The sequence below is a fragment of the Bufo gargarizans genome, unplaced genomic scaffold (genome assembly GCF_014858855.1).
Source record: "Bufo gargarizans isolate SCDJY-AF-19 unplaced genomic scaffold, ASM1485885v1 original_scaffold_1365_pilon, whole genome shotgun sequence".
NCBI classification, from domain to species: Eukaryota; Metazoa; Chordata; class Amphibia; order Anura; family Bufonidae; genus Bufo; species Bufo gargarizans.
Window position 1 is genome coordinate 63,487 of NW_025334325.1, and position 20,557 is coordinate 84,043.

Consider the following 20,557-nt stretch of genomic DNA (forward strand, 5'->3'; position numbering starts at 1 on the left):
ACAGCGAACAGGCTCCGGACATCCCAGACAGACCACTAATAAAGAGGACGGTTTGATCTGCCGACAATCATGAGTAGCTCTCACAGATTCGCTGTCCACCATCCAGACACTGGTGGCACCTTCACTACAGAGCCCTGTCTCTGCTCGGACCATTTCCAGGCATTTAGGAGAAAGAAATTTGGCGTCTAGGTGTCCTGCCATTGAAAGTCAGCCACTGCTGCCTTAATTTGCAATGGTGTTGTGAATGAGAAACCTGGACTGGAATCAACAAATCCAGGTTCTGTTTGGGATCCCACATGGGTTGGGTTATAGTATGGAGGCCTCGTGATGAATGCTTGAATCCTTCCCATGATGTGGAGCGACATATTGCCCCGACTACTGGTGTGATGATCTGGGGAGGCATCACATATGACAGTCGGTCACCCCTAGTGGTGATACGACGGACACTAACAGCTCAGCGATATGTGCAGGACATCCTGCCACCACGTGTGGTCCTCTCATGGCAAGGCTTCCAACTGGCATTTATAAGCAGGATAATGATCGCTCTCACACAGCAAGGGTTTCCCAAGAATGTCTCCTCCAGATTACTACACTTCCTTGGCTGCTCGGTCACCAGATTTATCACCAATCCAGTGTTTACAGGCCTAGCTGTGACATCTGTGGACAAATGTGCTGTAGGTTACAATACAGAATCTGTGTACCCCCATGCCCAGCTATATCTCATCTCGTGCCCAGGCTAGAGGCCGGATCTCATCTCGTGCCCAGGCTAGAGGCCGGATCTCATCTCGTGCCCAGGCTAGAGGCCCGATCTCATCTCGTGCCCAGGCTAGAGGCCCGATCTCATCTCGTGCCCAGGCTAGAGGCCCGATCTCATCTCGTGCCCAGGCTAGAGGCCCGATCTCATCTCGTGCCCAGGCTAGAGGCCCGATCTCATCTCGTGCCCAGGCTAGAGGTGGCCATCAGAGTCCTAGAGCCTCATTTCAATTGTACAGTTTTATCCAATAAACTTCTCTTTTCCTCTAATATTGGAATCACTTCCATTTATCATCATTACAGTCACACATAGGAAGCTTCATTCCAACAACTACTTCTTGGTGCGACAGTGTACATAAGTGCTGCCCTAAAGGGACATCTCCTCATTTTACTGTGTATAATCTACCATGTAAATGGAGTCACTATGTACATACATTACTTATCCTGTACTGATCCTGAGTTACATCCTGTATTATACTCCAGAGCTGCACTCGCTATTCTGCTGGTGGAGTCACTGTGTACATACATTACATGACTTACCCTGTACTGATCCCAAGTTATATTCTGTATTATACTCCAGAGCTGCACTCACTATTCTGCTGGTGCAGTCACTTTGTACATACATTACATTTACTTATCCTGTACTGATCCTGAGTTACATTCTGTATTATACTCCAGAGCTGCACTCGCTATTCTGCTGGTGGAGTCACTGTGTACATACATTACATTACCTACCCTGTACTTATCCCGAGTTACATCCTGTATTATACTCCAGAGCTGCACTCACTATTCTGCTGGTGCAGTCACTTTGTACATACATTACATTACTTATCCTGTACTGATCCTGAGTTACATCCTGTATTATACTCCAGAGCTGCACTCACTATTCTGCTGGTGTAGTCACTGTGTACATACATACATCTATCATGTGGGATTCGGTTTCACTATTGAACATTGTTACGTGTACATTAGTTCTATATGTACACAGGGAAAACAAGAGTAATTAACCCCAAAAAAGCCATACATTGACAGCCTCCCCATGACAACTGAGGATGTTCGTCCAGGGTTATTTGATGGTTTTCATAGACTGCTGTCCAGTCCTGACAATAGGATCAATGGAGGGTCAGCATGTTGCACTGCATATATATAATAGTGGATGTAAATCACACTATCTATGTTCCGTTATGTAGGCATCATCCTACTTTCTAGAACAGTAAAGAGCGGACAGATTTTCTGAGCACTCACCGGTTACACACACTGATCTTTTGTTATACACACACCAACTATTGGTCTGATTGGACAGATAATCTGTTGGTGTAATACTGCCCTTACACATTTACCTTTTCGACTATGCCCAAATCTCCGCCGCTCATGACATTCCTGACGATTTTCCCGGCTTTATCAGCCACAGAGTGCGCAGAGGCCACCAACCTTGCTAACAGAATTGGAGCTGAAGACATCGTGAACGCTGTTCGGGGGTATGAAGAGACAATAATTAATATATAGTACAAAAGCAAGAACAGCACCTGATGTGGATGGCAAAGGTGACAGTAAAGTATTACAGGGAAAGCACAAACAAATCCAAACTTGGGTTGGACGTAGGCCATCACCAGGAGCAGAGTTTCAGCAGATACCTTCATCAGGCTGAAATGGTGGCTTAAAAGGAGACCACAGTTTAGGTATGAAGCACTGGTGGCATCCATGAACACAGATGTCTAGAGTATGGAAGGTCCAATTTAACTCTTTGGACAGCACTGATGATGGGGGAACCCTTTGGCGGGCACTGGCAATTGAGAGAATTTTTTGCCTGCCACTGGCAAATGGGGGAAACACTTTGCCTGCCACTGGCAAATGGGGGAAACACTTTGCCTGCCACTGGCAAATGGGGGAAACACTTTGCCTGCCACTGGCAAATGGGGGAAACACTTTGCCTGCCACTGGCAAATGGGGGAAACACTTTGCCTGCCACTGGCAAATGGGGGAAACACTTTGCCTGCCACTGGCAAATGGGGGAAACACTTTGCCTGCCACTGGCAAATGGGGGAAACACTTTGCCTGCCACTGGCAAATGGGGGAAACACTTTGCCTGCCACTGGCAAATGGGGGAAACACTTTGCCTGCCACTGGCAAATGGGGGAAACACTTTGCCTGCCACTGGCAAATGGGGGAAACACTTTGCCTGCCACTGGCAAATGGGGGAAACACTTTGCCTGCCACTGGCAAATGGGGGAAACACTTTGCCTGCCACTGGCAAATGGGGGAAACACTTTGCCTGCCACTGGCAAATGGGGGAAACACTTTGCCTGCCACTGGCAAATGGGGGAAACACTTTGCCTGCCACTGGCAAATGGGGGAAACACTTTGCCTGCCACTGGCAAATGGGGGAAACACTTTGCCTGCCACTGGCAAATGGGGGAAACACTTTGCCTGCCACTGGCAAATGGGGGAAACACTTTGCCTGCCACTGGCAAATGGGGGAAACACTTGGGAGAGCGATGGTAAAGGAGAACTCTTGGGCTAGAGCCAGTAATGGGGAACCCTTTGGCTGGCAATGGTTATTGGGAGAACTCTTTGGATGGTGCTGGTAATGGGGAACTAGCTATTTGGGTGGGAGTGTTAATGAGGGCAACCTCTGTCTTGGTCCTGTAATGGGGACATTCTGGCACTGGAATTGGACACTACTGGTTCTGCCCCAATTTTTTTTCCCCATCACAAAACAAGATGGGGGGGCTGTCTTATTAGAGACCACACCTTTCACATGGGAGGGCCATTAGCTGATCAGTGCAGGTTCGGCTGATTTTGCCAGGGGAATCTGCCAGACACCCCTTTCTTTACACCCTAATGAGGCATGTGGACAGGGATGGTCATTGAAAGACAATCACTTTAATGCAAATGGTTGATTAGAGTGAACATGTCTAATGCGATACCCTGCATGAGGTATCCCAGCACTGGGTTAGAATTCGACCAGGGGCAACATCCTCATGGAGTTTTGTATATACAGTATTATAAATATTGGGGAAATTGGGGGCACATTATAAAATCCCTCACCACCAGAAAATAAAAGAAAACATCAAATATGGCCTTAGTAAAGCACATTTCATCCATATCATTATCTTATCCGGCTCTCCTGGTGTGAGCCCAGCCTTAAATACATCGATCTGAAGGTAACTAACACCCATGGGTTGTAATCTGCAGGGCGCAGCGTTTGCCGTCACCTTTACTCCGGTTTATTTGAGAACCCGAGTCGTGGATTGTGCAATTCAAACAAAACATCCTAAGAAACTGGATACGTCTTTCCAGAATGACTATAGGACAAAAGCAAGCGCAGGTATTACTGACATATAATCTAATTAACAAACTGCACATAAAAAAAATTATAATAATCACATAAAGCATATATAAAACACAACACGTGTTCATTATAGGACTTACCACCAGTGTCAGATCCGTGGAGAGTCAGCCCCTTTTGGGGCGAACTCTGTAAGAAATTAAACTGTGGTGTGTTCCATCGCATGTCTATGTATTCTGCATTGCCTGCAGCCTGGAATATGGTCTCGTACAGAGGCGTTATACTGCAGCACATGGAGTGCTCATGTCTCTGCGGTGCCACGCGGTCTCTGTGCGCCACCGCACAAGTGAAAAGATTAAAGGGGTTGGCGGATTTATATTACAAGCTGTACATGTGCTGGTCACATCACGTATTAAACTATAGGCACTGAATAATTTAGGTTACTAGGCAGTAGGGCTGCACGATATGGGAATTTTGTGCGATTGCGATTAGGGCCCTAAAAATTGCGATAACGGGATGCGATATTTTAAGGGAATTGTGCTAGAGGTCTATTTGCTTGGATTTTCAAGGCAAAAGCACACACAAATTACCGATAATGCAGAAATGTAGTTATGCTTAACTCAAGAACTGAAATGCACAGTGTTTTTTAAAATAAAACATCTTTTTCTAAATTAAATAACATATTTGCATTACTGCAAAAGTACAAAATACAAAACTTGCCATTTTCTTAATAGCGCTGCACAGAACAGATAAATAAAATAGAATAAATAAAAGAACATTTGTTAAAGGGGTTCTGCACTTTCAATTAACTGATGATCTATCCTCTGGATAGATCATCAGCTTCTGATCGGCCGGGGTCCGACACCCGGGAGCCCTGCCGATCAGCTGTTTGAGAAGGCAGCGGCGCTCCAGCAGCACCGCGGCCTTCTCACTGTTTACCGCCGGGCCGCCCGCCCACTGACGTCACGACTTGTATCAACTAGAGTGGGCGCGGCTAAGCTCCATTCACGTGAACAGAGCTTAGCCGCGCCCACTCTAGTTGATACAAGTCGTGACGTCAGTGGGCGGGCGGCCCGGCGGTAAACAGTGAGAAGGCAGCGGCGCTGCGGCAAACAGCTGATCGGCGGGGGTCCCGGGTGTCGGACCCCCGCCGATCAGAAGCTGATGATCTATCCAGAGGATAGATCATCAGTTAATTGAAAGTGCAGAACCCCTTTAATTAAAATAACGACTTGCCTCCAGCCCCTCCTCCCTCCCCATACTGTAACTGATGTATCGCCGGCCGCGCTGTGCAGCATAGCGGCCGGCGATACATCCGTGTCAACCACGTAAAAAGTCAACCATCGCTTTATAAGGCGCACTGCCATTTTCCCCCCACTTTTGGGGGGGAAAAAGTTTGTCTTATAAAGCAAAAAATATGGTAATATAATTGCAGCATTTTTGGGTCGGCCAATTGGCGACTGCGATATGGCGATTAATTGCGATTGCTTTGGCGATATATTGTGCAGGCCTACTAGGCAGGTCCCCTGAACTGCGTGCCGGCACTGCACTGGAAACATGGTGGCTGATGGAGAGTTCCATCTATCAGCGGCCTCCATTCACTTACCCTGGGGATGGACTGCGCATGCGCTAGTTTACCTATCTGTCCCCAGTGTAAGGCCTCCTGCACACGACTGGTTTTTTTCCCATTTACGGGCCGTTTTTTGTGTTCTGTATACGGAACCATTCATTTTTATGGATCCGCCCAAAAAATAAAAATAATTATGTACTCCGTATGCATTCCGTTTCCATATTTCAGTTTTTCCGTTGAAAGATAGAACATGTCCTATTATTGCCATATTGCCCGCAAATCAAGTTCCGTGGCTCCATTCAAGTCTATGGGTTCACATACTCTGAATGTTTTCCGTATCTGTTCCGTTTTTGCGGAACCATCTATTGGTTGCCGTGCTTGCTCACTATAGGAAAAAGCACTAGACTGCGCCTACTCCCACGGAACCGACCACCAGAGGCGCCAGTGCTTTTTCCTTATAGTGTGCAAGCACGACCACCACTGATGGATTGCAGGGTGGTCGTAACCATGGAAACGAGCAGTGCATAATGTGATGGAAAAATTAATTCAGTCAGAAAATGAAGCAATATGGAGAATCACAACACATTAGTAAGTGCCTTGTATTAACTTTTCCAGGACGTCCTCCATGACAGCACATGGGAGGATGTCCAATCCAATCACTGTTGGGACAGGAAGTGAAACAGATTAAAAGCCCCCCCCATCCCTCCAATCTCCAGTGTCTTCCTGTCCCTACTGGGATAGGAGTGAAGCAGTCATAGTACTAAGAATCGGGTGCTTACCTAGGCACCAGGGGGCCAGGTCGGGTCGGGGGTCCGGTACTCCCCTCTCAGGCCAGGTCGGGCGGCGTCCCGTACGGCCCCGCTAGCTCCCCCTCCGGGGGTTCTCTAGCTTGTCCCGACCTGCCTGGGACGGCGGCAGGCGGGACGCTGATGCCGCTTCTCCTCCGGGAGCTCTGGGCTCAGCGGCGCGCTCCGAACGGCGTCGTCGTCGCATCATCATGACGTCACTTCCGGGTCAGCCGGAAACAAGATGGCGGCGCCCAGCACAAGCGCTGGAGGCCTGGAAGCCCGGCCTCGCGCTCAGGGGTTGACTCCCTCCCCCCGGGGGGGTTGAGTTCCCCTTATAAGAACGGAGCAGCGCGGCAGCAGAGGTGGAGGTAAGCCCCAGTGGGGAAGTTGTGAGCGGCGGTGTGTTTTGCTTAGCCACCATGGAGCCCCAAGCGTCAGCTAAATCCGAGATTGTGCCTGACCCCTCTGCTGCAGCCCATGTAAGTGCCCTTATCCTTATACCCTGGTGTACTCTCCCCAGTCATTTAGCACGGTTTCTCGGATTTCTTCCTAGGATAAAAAGAGTTCTGGGCAGTCGGCTTCCCAAGACCCCAGAAGGAAACCGAAAAAGTGTGCGACTTGCGGGGAAAAGATGCACATATCCTACAAGAAGCAGCTATGTGCTGATTGCATTGCCAGGTTAATGAAGGAGGAGCAGCCGTCCTTTCTCACAGAACTTAGGAATATCGTTCGTGAAGAAGTACAGGCTACGGTTTCTTCTCTAAACCCTCCGCCACCTCCTTCTCAACCTGACTCCCCTCCCCCCAAAAAAAGGAGGACTCAGGAGGACTCTGATTTTGATAATCAGGAAGTCTCGGACGGAGAGATTGAGGACGACACCATCTCTGCTTCCGGCTCTTCAGACCACCCTAAAAGATTTTTATTCTCTACTGAAGACCTAGACGCCCTCCTCCATGCGGTTAGAGATACCATGCAAGTAGAGGAAGCTAGCCCTCCCATATCCGTTCAGGACGAGATGTTTGGGGGGTTAGGGGCAAAAAAGACTCGCCTATTCCCAGTAAACTCCCATCTGAAGGAAATAATTCTGGAGGAATGGAAGGAGGCCGAAAAGAAGCTAGTCATGCCTAGGGAATTTAAAAATCGGCTGATTTTTAATCCTGAGGATACTAAACTATGGGATGAGATTCCCAGGATTGACATTCAGGTGGCGAAGGTCACAAAAAAGACCACCATCCCCTTCGAAGATTCCTCAAACTTAAAGGACCCTATGGATAGGAAGGCGGAGGGACTACTTAAGAAGGCCTGGGAGTGTTCATCTGCTCTTATTAATGCCAACATTACTGCCACCTCGGTAGCCAGGTCTATGGGGTTATGGCTGAATCAGCTAGAGAACCACCTTAGACTAAAAACCCCAAGGGAGGACATTCTAGAATCCATTCCCCTTCTTAAGATGGCTACGGCCTACCTGGCGGACTCTTCGGCCGAATCCATCAGGATCTCAGCTAGAAACAGCACACTGGCGAATTCGGCTAGAAGGGCCCTTTGGCTAAGAAGTTGGTCAGGGGATGTAGCGTCTAAGAATAAACTTTGTTCGATCCCTTTCTCAGGTTCGCACGTGTTTGGCCCAGTCCTAGATACAATCCTTGAGAGTGCCGCGGACAGGAAAAAAGGCTTTCCGGAAGAGAGGTCTAAGAAGACTCAGTCCTTTCGGAGGGATTCAGGCCAGGGACAGTCACAGAATTTTTCGAGTAGAGGGAAAGGCAAATCGGGCAGGTGGAGCTACCCCAAAGGGGGGAAGGGGAGGGGGTTCCTTCTCAAACCCAACACTTCCTCTTACCAGAATAAATGACGCCAGACCAGTGGGGGGGAGACTTCGGTTCTTCAGTCATCAATGGCCTTTAGTAACTCAGAACCCCTGGGTACTTCAGACGGTACGAGAGGGGTACAAAATAGAGTTCGGTCGTCCTCCCCCTCAGAGATTCTGTGTTACCACTCCCCAGTCTCCGTCTCTAAAGAACCAGATGGTTCAGGACTTGGAGAAACTTTGCGCAATGGAAGCAATAGTTCCTGTTCCAAGACCCCAACAGGGCAGAGGTCACTACTCCAAACTGTTCTGGGTAAAAAAACCAGACGGTTCACTAAGAACTATCATAAACCTGAAGTTCCTGAACAGATGGATCCAATATTTCAGGTTCAAGATGGAGTCAATACGTTCAACGGTTCCACTGATTCCAGCAGGGGCATTGATGTGCACCATCGATCTCAAAGATGCCTACTATCATGTCCCCATACATCCAAGCCATCATCAGTTCCTCAGGTTCGCGGTGACGTTAGACGGCATAGTGCATCACTTCCAGTTCCAATGTCTTCCATTCGGGATTTCAAGTGCTCCACGCATCTTTACGAAACTAATAGTAGAGATAATGGCGTTCCTGAGACAACAGGGAATAACAATAGTCCCGTACTTGGACGACTTCCTCCTGACAGCATCCTCAGAGGTCCTTCTGCGGAACCATCTGCAGACAACGTTACGGGTTCTACAAGATTTAGGCTGGATTATCAACCTAGAGAAATCAGATCTTTGCATGAGCGAAAGGAAGATCTTTCTAGGCACCCTTCTGGACTCCCAGAGACAGATGTCCTTCCTTCCAGATTCAAAGCGCGACGCTTTCATAGAAGAAATATCCTCCTTCCAAAGAAAAAACCTCTGCTCCATCAGAGAGGCTATGCGGATACTAGGCCTGATGACATCCTGTATACAGATGGTCCAGTGGGCCCAGATCCACTCAAGGCCACTTCAGGGTCTAGTCCTCACCAAGTGGGACAAAGACCAGAGGTCTCTAGACAGAAAGATCAGGATCCCAATGTCCATAAAAGAGTCCTTGAACTGGTGGATAACTCCCGGCAACCTACAGAGAGGGGTTCACTGGTTGAGAAGACCTTGTTTGACGGTGGTGACCGATGCCAGCATGACCGGCTGGGGTTCACATATAGAAGACCATCTCTTTCAGGGTTCATGGTCCCTGGCAGAGAGTCAGCGTTCCTCAAACGTAAGGGAATTAACGGCGGTACTAAGGTCTCTCCAAGCAGCAGAACTTCTCTTAAAAGGGAACCACGTTCAAGTTCTGTCAGACAATATAACTACAGTCTGCTATATAAGGCATCAAGGGGGAACTCAGAACCCAGGCCTTCAGGAGGTCGCAGAAAAAATCTTCCTTTGGGCACAGGAAAATATCCTATCTATCTCAGCCCTCCATATCAGAGGGAAGGACAATGCTACAGCAGACTACCTGAGCAGAAGAAGATTCCATCCGGGAGAATGGATGCTGAACAGGCAAGTCTTTCACCAGATCTGCAGGAAATGGGGGTACCCCCAGGTGGATCTCCTAGCCTCCAAAGAAAACGCCCAGGCGTCTCAGTTCTTTTCCCTAGATCCCAGCGGGGATCCTCTGGGGATAGATGCCATGTCAAAACCATGGGACATGGATTTAGCTTATGCCTTCCCGCCAATCCCGCTTATCCCGGCCACCTTGAGGAAGATCAGCGAGAGCTCGGGGAAGTTCATTTTCATAGGCCCAGCCTGGCCGAAGAGGAGCTGGTATCCCCTGTTAGACAGGCTAAAGGTAGAAGAACCAATATCACTCCCTCTGAAGCCGGACCTTCTCACTCAGGGGTCCCTTCTCCACCCGGATCTGGAAAAGTGGAATCTGAGAGCCTGGATCCTGAAAGGAGAATGCTGAGCAGGCAGGGCTTGTCACATGCTGTAATCTCCACTCTACAAAAAAGTAGGAAACCAGTGACAAATGCTATATATAGGAAGATCTGGAACAGATTTAATTCCTGGTTGGCTGATACACATCTGTCCAGATCAACTCCTTCCATCGCGCAGATTCTTGACTTCCTACAGAAGGGCTTTGACCTAGGGCTACGCCCTAGCACGATCAAGGTGCAGATATCAGCCTTATCATCCTTCCTGGACTACCCACTAGCAGAGCATCGTTGGATAAAGAGGTTCGTAAAGGCTATATCCAGACTAAAACCCACTCTGAGACAGACCGTTCCTCCTTGGGACTTGTCTATAGTTCTAGATACCCTCTGTAAGATGCCCTTTGAACCCTTGGACACCATTCCGTTAAAATTGCTCTCCTGGAAGACGGCCTTCTTGGTAGCCATCACTTCAGCACGCAGAATTGGTGAACTTCAGGCCTTATCCATGAAGGAACCTTTCTTAAGAGTCTGCCCGGATCGAATTATTCTTCAGTTAGACCCAGCATTCCTCCCTAAAGTCGTCTCTACATTCCATAGGGAACAAGAAATATTCTTACCTTCTTTTTACGCCTCTCCTAGAGATCCGGAAGAGGAGAAATTCCACTGCCTGGACGTCCGTCGGGCAGTCCTTGAATACCTTCGCCGAACAGAGCCTGATAGGAAGGACTCAAACCTCTTTGTTCAATTTGGTAAAGCAGGAAGAGGGAAGAAGGTGACTAGAAGGACTCTGACACAGTGGATCAAGTCAACAATTATGGAAGCATATCGTCTTCAGGATAGTCCCTGTCCTATCTCTATCAGGGCACATTCTACTAGGGCAGTCGCAGCTTCCTGGGCGGAGAAGGCGAACGCCTCTATAGATCAGATTTGTCAGGCTGCCACCTGGACAAGTTATAACACCTTTTGTAGACATTACAGGTTGAACCTACCGTCCAATCGTCAGCTTTCCTTTGGGCGTAAGGTTCTACAGGCTGTGGTCCCTCCCTGATGGCTAAGTTGGTAACTCTCCCATGTGCTGTCATGGAGGACGTCCTGGAAATCGGTAGTTAGTCTTACCGGTAACGTTCTTTCCAGGAGTCCAACATGACAGCACTACTTATTCCCTCCCTAATATGTGATTCAGTGTGATGTTAACATTGCTTATCATATTAGTAATAAAATTGTGTTGCATCCATCCGGTGTAGTAATTTAGAAGACACTGGAGATTGGAGGGATGGGGGGGGCTTTTAATCTGTTTCACTTCCTGTCCCAACAGTGATTGGATTGGACATCCTCCCATGTGCTGTCATGTTGGACTCCTGGAAAGAACGTTACCGGTAAGACTAACTACCGATTTTCTACATGATAAATGCCATTTGCTGAAGTGAGAGGACCCCTTTAAGCCGTAGACATGACTTGATCTTACACTATTCGTTACTATGGATTTTATTTTCTTGTTTTATAACTTTTGGATTGATGTGTGTATTACATGTGTATCTTGTCTCACTCGACTGTAACCTTTCACCTGCATGCACGTTGGCTGCAGTGTGGTATTTAGGGTCACAAGTATGAATGCCGCTTAGTCATGAATAAGGACCTAACCACAGGGGTCCGAAACGCGTAGATGCTGTTATTGGATATTGGATTTTAACCTGCACTAAGAAAATAAAGATTGTCTCCCACTCCCGCACCACCTCCTCGCCTCATTCCCTCTCTGTTGGTGTCCCGCAAGGCTCTGTCCTAGGACCCCTGCTCTTCTCTATCTACACCCTCGGCCTGGGAGAGCTCATAGAGTCCCATGGCTTTCAGTATCACTCCTATGCTGACGACACACAAATCTACCTCTCTGGTCCAGACATCACCACCACCTTATTATCCAGAATCCCACAATGTCTATCTTCTATATCATCCTTCTTCTCCTCTCGCTTTCTAAAACTTAACATGGATAAAACAGAATTCATCATCTTTCCCCCATCTTGCTCAACCCCCCAACACACTATCTATCACGATCAATGGCTACACACTCTCTCCGGTAACCAAGTCCGCTGCCTTGGAGTGACCTTGGATTCTGCCTTTCCTTTCGACGGCACATCCAAGCCCTTTCCACCATCTGCCGCCTCCAACTCAAAAACATCTCCCGCATTCGCGCTTTCCTCAACTTTGAATCTGTGAAAATGCTTCTACATGCCCTCATCATCTCCCGCCTAGACTACTGCAACATCCTCCTCTGTGGCCTTCCATCTAGCACTCTCGCACCCCTCCAATCTATCCTCAACTCTGCTGCCCGACTAATCCACCTCTCACCTTATTACTCCTCTGCCTCTCCCCTCTGCCAAATCCCTTCACTGGCTCCCCATTGCCCAACAAATTCAGTTCAAAGTACTAACAAATACATACAAGGCCGTCCACAACCTGTCCCCTCCCTACATCTCTGAGCTACTTTCCCGATACACCCCCACACGCACTCTCCGATGCTCACAAAACCTCCTTCTCTCCTCTCCTCTTATCGCCTCATCCCACAATCGCCTCCAAGATTTCTCCCGTGCATCCCCCATTCTCTGGAACTCGCTACCCCAACATATCAGACTCTCACCGACAGTGGAATCCTTCAAAAGAAACCTAAAAACCCACCCCTTCAGACAAGCTTACAACCAGTGACCCTGCTGCCTCTATATCGCCATGACCAGCTTCACCCGCACCTACTGTGTCCTTCTCCCATACCATGTAGATTGTAAGCCCTCACGGGCAGGACCCTCTCTCCTTCTGTACCAGTCTGTAACTCGTCTTGATTATGATTAGTGCAATTGTCTGTGTTATGTATGTGCACCGCTTATCATATGTACAGCGCTATGGAATGAATGGCGCTTTAATAATAATTGTCACTTTTTGAAGAAGCCAGACCTTTGCAAGGCGTATGAGATTTCACAAACCTCATGAACACTTTGCTTTTTCAGAAATGTACCTGTGCAGATTTGGTGCAGAAACAGCGCAGGGAAATTTGTGCAGAATGTCTGTTAGGGTTCATGCACATGACTGTATGTATTTTGCGGAACAGAACAGCTGGCCCCTAATAGAACAGTTCTATCCTTATCCGTAATGCGGACAATAATAGGACATGTTCTATTTTTTTACGGAACGGAAATACAGAAACGGAATGCACTTCCGTTTTTTTTTGCAGACCCATTGAAATGAATGGTTCCGCATACGGTCCGCAAAAAAAGGAACGGACACGGAAAGCAAATTCGTTCGTGTGCATGAGCCCTTACACAGCCCGCAGCCTGAAGGGTACATGCACGTGGCGGTGTAGGTTATGCAGATTCTCCGCACGTACTTTCATGCGGTTTTCGCTTAGTTTCTGCAGCAAATCAGCAGTGAAATCCACCTTATGTGCAGATTTTGATGCGGATTTGCTCCAGATCTCACAGGGAGAAGTCGGCAATGAAAAAACCACATGAACAACTGACATGCTGCGGATTTCTAAAGCCGAACTGCAGGTCCACTTCTGCACCGTGTACATGAGATTTTGAAATTCCCGTCTACTTAGCCGGTGCTGTATTACAGTGCAGAGTTTCTGCGCAATAATCTGTGCGTAATACGCACGACGTGCAAATACCCTTGTAGATTTCTAAACCTGACCAAGAATTTTCTGATGTGTCCACGGCGTCATTTTATGGCTCCTCATCTGGACTGTGAACCAAGAATATGGATTTTTCATGTCCGATCTTTGCAGGTATAAATCGGCGCCAGTTGTATCTTGCAGCCGCTTATCTCCCCTGCTCTACTGAAATAACAAACGTTCAGCTGATGCGAATGTGCAGACGTCACAAATCACAAGCATTTTTTTCCGAAAAAATATTGGAGGTGCCGGGCGCCACCCATTACTCCTCGCTGATCGCTCTCGAGCAGGGAGTGGTCAGAGAGCAGTGTCTTACCCTGCTTTCACACCTGAGCGTTTCTCAAACGCGCATTTTACGCGCGTTTTTATGCGCGTTTTTGTAATAGTAAACGCGCGTTTGACACGCGTTTGTGTCATTGATGCAGTGTCCTATGGCCACAAACGCGCGTCGAAACGCCCCAAAGAAGCTCAAGTACTTGATTATGCGTCGGGCGTTTTACAGCGCGATCGTACGCGCTGTAAAACGCCCAGGTGAGAACCATTCCCATAGGGAAGCATTGGTTTTCATGTGTTGAGCGTTTTACAGCGCGTTTGAACGCGCTGTAAAACGCTCAGGTGTGAACTTAGGGTAAGGGCAGGTTAAAGACAGAATCCACATGGAAAAATCTAATGGGCCACAGGATCCACAGCAGAAATCCAAAGCTGACCCTCTTTTTCTCCAGCGCCATTCTCTGCGCCGCCAGCCCCACTTCGTCCCGCTGTTTGTATATAAGGCTGCACTGGTGAGGTGCAGGTATACGGCTTGTGACTCTGGAGAACTGATTGGCAGCAGCGGTCACATGCCGTATACCTGCAATTGACTGCGGCAGCCTTGCATACAAACAGCGGGAGGAGGACCGGACCGCGGGACACAGAGAACAGCGCAGGGGAAAGACGCGAGTATATAGTAATTTTTTAGGCGTCATTCCTCATGCAATCTGCAAATTGCAGATCAACAAAATAAGGGCTTGTTCACACGACCGTGCCGTGTTTTACGGTCTGCAAATTGCGGATCCACAAAACACGGATGTCGCCCGTGTGCCTTCCGCAATTTGCGGAACAGATGGCCCTTTACAGAAATGCCTATTCTCGTCCGCAAAACGGACAAGAATAGGACATGACTCATAATTTTTGCGGGGCCACGAAACGGAGCAACGGATGCGGACAGCACACGGAGTGCTAGCCACATCTTTTGCGGCCCCACTGAAGTGAATAGGTCCGCACCCGTGCCGCAAAAAAATGCGGCTCGGATGCGGAACCAAACCACGGTCACGTGAATGAGCCCTAAGGATGAACCATTTTTGCAAAACTGACTTACGTATGTATCAACCGTGTTCTTACCCCATCGATATGCTTGGCGGCGAAATGTGGATCACAGACCCATTGAAGTCAATGGGTCCGCAAAAAATTTAGTAGCAACAGGGACGGTGGGTGACACAACTTTTTTACTTTCTATATACTAGTGTAGAAGATAACATTGCTGGGTGTCCGTGAGATCCTTCTGGGGGAAAAAAAACTAAAACTTTAACCCCTTCGGTGCTCCGTTCTGTAACCTGGTATCTTCTAGACTGAGCTAAACCGGAAAATCTATTGAGTTCAAAGCCTGGCACAGGACCAGCCTGACACCGCGCTGGACACGGAAAGGTCTGACAAGCCCAGAGGGGCCATTACCGGTAAGCGCAGACCCTTTTTCCAGGGACCGGTGGTGGTCGCAGGTTAATGGGCCTCCCCTGATGTTACCTACTGATCTTTGTTAAAGGGACTGTTCAGGATTACGTCAACATGGCTGCTTTCTTCCAAAAACAGAGCCACCCCGGCCCGTGGGTTGTGTGCAGCATTGCAACTCCGCTCATCCACTGAATGGAGCTGATCTGCAATACTTTGTGCAACCTGCGTAACCTGGCGGTGCTGTTTCGGAAAGGCAGTAATCCTGCACAACCCCCTTTTAAAGTAAAAAGCTCCTTTTAATGTGTCTTTTCCAATTCAATGTTAGAAACAAGGCAGAATCTGTAACTTCTAAAACACGTCAGGCAATAGCACACGTTTGGCTTGGCCCCCGTATTCCCTCCATAAGAAGCCACCTACCTGCCCGGCGGACGCTGCACAGAGTGGAGACTGTCAGTAGGTGCAGAGGTCTGCACAACATTTCACAGGGCGCAATGTACTTCCTATGTCAGCCGTGTTCCTGCTGGGTCCTAGAGGCCTCGGATCTGCTGACTCATTCTTCTCTCACCTCATTCCTATGGATTTAGCAGATATTTGCAGTAACTATCCTGAGATAATCACATGATGGAAGGTAATATCGTTATCAATATTAATTGCGTAATTCCTTAAAAAAAAAAAAAAAATGCAATTCCGGGGTCGCGGTCACTGGTGAGTTGTGCTGCGACCCCCTTCAGTTCAATGGCTGCACTGTGACACAGGGATCCATGACGGGTATGGCAGCCGAAATTGCTGTGTAAGTCCCAGCTTTAGGGCTCATGCACACGAACGTATTTTTCTTCCATTTCCGTTCCGTTTTTTTTTTTTTACAGGTCCATATGCGGAACCATTCATTTCAATGGGTCTTAAAAAAAAATAACGGAAATGACTCTGTGCATTCAGTGTCCACAAAAAATAATAATAAATAGAACATGTCCTATTCTTGTCCATTTTGCAGACAAGAACAGTCATTGTTACAATGGATCCGCAAAAAAAACGGATGCAACACGGACGTCACGCGGATGTCATCTCTTTTTTGTGGATTGCAAAATACATACGGTCGTGTGCATGAGCCCTTAACCATGACACAGCTCTATCAATATGGTCACCCACCTTTCCCAGACTCCTGAAAAGCCTGACTATTCCTGCAGGGATATGGGATGAGGTGACGTATCACTGCGTAAACGGATTGGCCTTCGGGAGTCCGGGAAAGCTGGGTGACAACTTGCGTGGGAGCTAAAATAGTAAATTCGCTGTCACTCGAGTTTTACTGATTTAGACATAGGATTTTGCGCGTCACACGTCACAGACACAGCTCCAGTGCAGACCTATGTGTCTCCATGGTTACAGGCAATAAACCTTGTGGGAGTCATTGACCAAACTGGTGTAAAGTAGAACTGGCTTAGTTGTCAATAGCAACCAATCAGATTCCACCTTTCATTTTCCAAAGAAGCTGTCCAAGATGAAAGGAGGAATCTGATTGGTTGCTAGGGGCAACTAAGCCAGTTCTACTTTTCACCAGTTTGATAAATGACCCCCCGTGTGTCTACTCCGCCTGTCATGTGTTACATCCTTCATCCTTAGATTTGACCCTTGCCTCCCTTGCCTTAGGCCTCATCCACACAACCGAGTTCGCTTTGTGGTCTGCAAAAAACGCGTTCGGCTGGAATCATATTTGGCGTTTTTTTCCGTGTGATTCCGGATCCAGAATCACACGGAACGGTTCTGGTCCTTCGGGGTCCAAACTTCCACACTGCAAAAGACAGAACATGTCCTATTTTTCGCCGCATCTTGTGAATAGGTCCAGAGCTTGATGCAGAGAGCACACGGTTGGTACCCATATTTTGTGGGTCAGCGGTTTGCGGCCCACAACACGAGCATGGCTGTCCCGCCGCCGTATGAATGTGGCCCTAGGCTGGGACTAGACGGCAGTACTGGCCACAACAAGTTCTACGTGAAATGCTGCGGCTGCGACAGTCGAAAGAAATCCAACACAACAGCAATTCTTGGGTGGCAGCATTTTTTGAGTCGCTCTGAAAAACCGTTCTGCTCCTACACTCCGGTCGTCGGTTGCGCAATGTGTGTTGTGCCCAAAGTCGCTGTGTAGTCTCGGCCTATTTTTTGATCCTGGGATCACGGCAGCAGCTTGTGAGTCGCTCTGCAGCCCCATTGAGTTCTATGGCTGCACTATGACAGGTGTCACAGCCAAGATTGCCATCTAGCATGAGCCGTAGGGTCTGCGCACATTTTTTTGGTAACGTTAATTAATGATGTCACCACAGTCGCAAAAAAATCCATCCAAGTCGGATTATTGTGCGACTGTCACATCGCAGTCGCAGCATGTCGTAGGGCAACACCATTACAAAAAAATAATAATCACGTGACACGTCGCCATGTAGCTGTAGCTTTTTGTTCTGTTGTCATGTAGCCGGCCACACGGTGATCTTAGGGTGGGCCCATATCACGTTGTGCCATCCGTTTAACATATATGTAGCCACTGTATGTCACCCGTGTAACGTATACGTTTTTGTATATGATAAATGGATGGCAAAAACATGATGTGAACCCAGCCCAAGGATCGCAGTGTAGCCGCGCAAGCATAGGAATTAATGGGGTTGTAGCGCGATTCATACATGTGCCGTGACCCCAGGATCACAAAAAACCCAACCTGGTCAGACTGCGATTCTCGGGTAACGGTCATGGCCCTCAGGGTATGGCTAAATAGTGATCAACACGTGTCGTAACCAAATTTCACAGCGTAGCCGAGCAGCCATATGAAGCAATGGGGTCACGGTGCGACTTGAATGTTTGCGGTGACATGTTTTCGCCATTCGTGTGTGGCGGTGGCACCACAATGAACCCCCATTCCTATGGCTGTCCCTCTACACTGCCATACATGAAGGTCGCTGGGCATTGCATATAATGTATTTCAATGGTGTAAATGCGACATTCTGCACAGTAGCAAAAAAATAAAAAAATCCGATTGATTGCGATAATTGCAGTCGCAGCATGTCGCTTTGCGACCCCCTATTGAACTACAATATATAAAATGTCCTGCAACCAATGTGGCCCTGTAGCCGTACCATAAAAAACTACTTTTCTGGAGCAATTTGTCGCCCTAGATCCGTACTCACACGGAGACCTCCCCTGGACGTACTCAATGTCACGGCTCAGCCAGGGCTGACAGAACGCGCGCCAGAGCTTTGGTCCTCGGCGGCCGCCGTCCCTGTCACCTCTCCGCTCGCCGTAGTTTCTGTCAGGAACATGTTGACCGTTCTCCGCCGGCGGCTGCCCGGTTTCCGCTTTCTCTGGAGAGGGAGAGCCGCCTCCGGGCTGATCAGCAGCAATGAGAGCCCCGGGAAGAACAACAAGTACCAGGACACCGTGCTGCTCCCTCACACCGACTTCCCTATACGCCGGAGCCCCGAGGACACCGTCAGCACCGAGCTGCGCCTGCAAGAGGTCAGGGGTGAGGGGCAAAGAGTGGGCACTGAGGGCAGGGGGCACCGGGACAAGGATTGGAGCCTATCGCACAGGGACTGGGCTGCTGTGCGGTCAGGGGTTCAGGGCAGGGGGTATGGGAACAAGGGCACGTCCTGGGGGGCACTGGGAAGGAGGATCTTTGGGCAGTGGGATGATGGGGGAACTGGAAGGGATGTAATGGGGCACAGGGACTGGGGGTGTGTGTGTGTGTGAGGGGTCACTGGGAGGCAATTTCAGGGGTCACTGGGACAAGGGGCAAAGGGAGAAATCAGGGGGCACTGGGCTCAGGGCAGAAGGATTGGGTCTATCAGACGGACTGGGCTGCTCTGGGGCCAAGGATAGGGGCGCTGGGACAAGGGTTTAGGGCAGGAGGCAAGGGGTATGGGAACAAGGGCATATCATGAGGGGCACTGGGGCCTTGGAAGCGGGGATCTTTGGACAGTGGGACGATGGGGTATCTGTGGGGAAATTGGAAGGGATGTAATGGGGCACAGTGATATGAAGGGGCACTGGGAGGGATCTCAAAGGGGATGGGGATCTCTGGGGACACTGGTTCAAGGAAGACATTAGGGGGCATCAAGATGGGACGAATCTCGGGGCAATGGGAGATGTCCGGGAGCACTGGGTTGGGAGGGATCTTGGGGTAGTTTGATGAGGGAGTAAGGCAATGGGACACTGGAGCAAGGGGGATATCAGGTGGGATTGGGATGGGAGGAACTTCTGGGGGCACTGGAACAATGGAGGATGTAAGGGGCACTTGGATGGGAGAGAAGTCAGGGGGGATCTCACTGGGGCAGGAGGGAGGACAGGGGGCACTGGGATGGGTGGGAGGTCAGGGGGGATCTCGCTGGGGCAGGAGGGAGGACAGGGGGCACTGGGATGGGTGGGAGGTCAGGGGGATCTCGCTGGGGCAGGAGGGAGGACTGGGGCACTGGGATGGGTGGGAGGTCAGGGGGGAGGACGGGGCACTGGGATGGGTGGGAGGTCAGGGGGGAGGACAGGGGGCACTGGGATGGGTGGGAGATCAGGGGGGATCTCGCTGGGGCAGGAGGGAGGACGGGGGAACTGGGATGGGTGGGAGGTCAGGGGGGATCTCACTGGGGCAGGAGGGAGGACAGGTGGCACTGGGATGGGTGGGAGGTCAGGGGGGATCTCACTGGGGCAGGAGGGAGGACAGGGGGCACTGGGATGGGTGGGAGGTCAGGGGGGAGGACGGGGCACTGGGATGGGGGGGAGGACAGGGGGCACTGGGATGGGTGGGAGGTCAGGGGGGATCTCGCTGGGGCAGGAGGGAGGACAGGGGAACTGGGATGGGTGGGAGGTCAGGGGGGAGGACAGGGGGCACTGGTATGGGTGGGAAGTCAGGGGGGATCTCGCTGGGGCAGGAGGGAGGACGGGGGAACTGGGATGGGTGGGAGGTCAGGGGGGATCTCACTGGGGCAGGAGGGAGGTCAGAGGGCACTGGGATGGGTGGGAGGTCAGGAGGGAGGACGGGGGCATGGGGATGGGTGGGAGGTCAGGAGGGAGGACGGGGGCATGGGGATGAGAGGGAGGTGAGGGGTGGGCAGTGT

At 49.6% G+C, this 20,557-nt stretch overlaps 2 protein-coding genes across 4 annotated transcripts in view; one reads left to right on the forward strand and one right to left on the reverse strand.

The window, feature by feature from the left end:
• The window catches only part of LOC122923212 (3'(2'),5'-bisphosphate nucleotidase 1-like), a 32,531-nt gene extending 13,808 nt beyond the window's left edge, over positions 1 to 18,723 (reverse strand). For 2 of the 3 annotated variants that reach the window (XM_044273960.1, XM_044273962.1), the window contains exons 1-3: positions 18,638 to 18,723; positions 15,888 to 16,042; positions 2,094 to 2,221 (exon numbers count right to left, since the gene is read on the reverse strand). In XM_044273960.1, the coding sequence (XP_044129895.1) occupies positions 2,094 to 2,221; positions 15,888 to 15,948 (189 nt within the window). In that variant the 5' untranslated portion in view covers positions 15,949 to 16,042; positions 18,638 to 18,723. Of the gene's footprint in view, positions 1 to 2,093; positions 2,222 to 15,887; positions 16,043 to 18,586; positions 18,603 to 18,637 lie in introns of those variants that run through there. The other variant, XM_044273961.1, reaches the window with a different exon arrangement.
• LOC122923211 (isoleucine--tRNA ligase, mitochondrial-like) overlaps positions 18,724 to 20,557 on the forward strand; it is a 76,059-nt gene continuing 74,225 nt past the window's right edge. Inside the window, exon 1 of the mRNA XM_044273959.1 lies at positions 18,724 to 18,965. Coding sequence (XP_044129894.1) covers positions 18,768 to 18,965 — 198 coding nt within the window. The 5' untranslated portion in view covers positions 18,724 to 18,767. The remainder of the gene's footprint in view (positions 18,966 to 20,557) is intronic.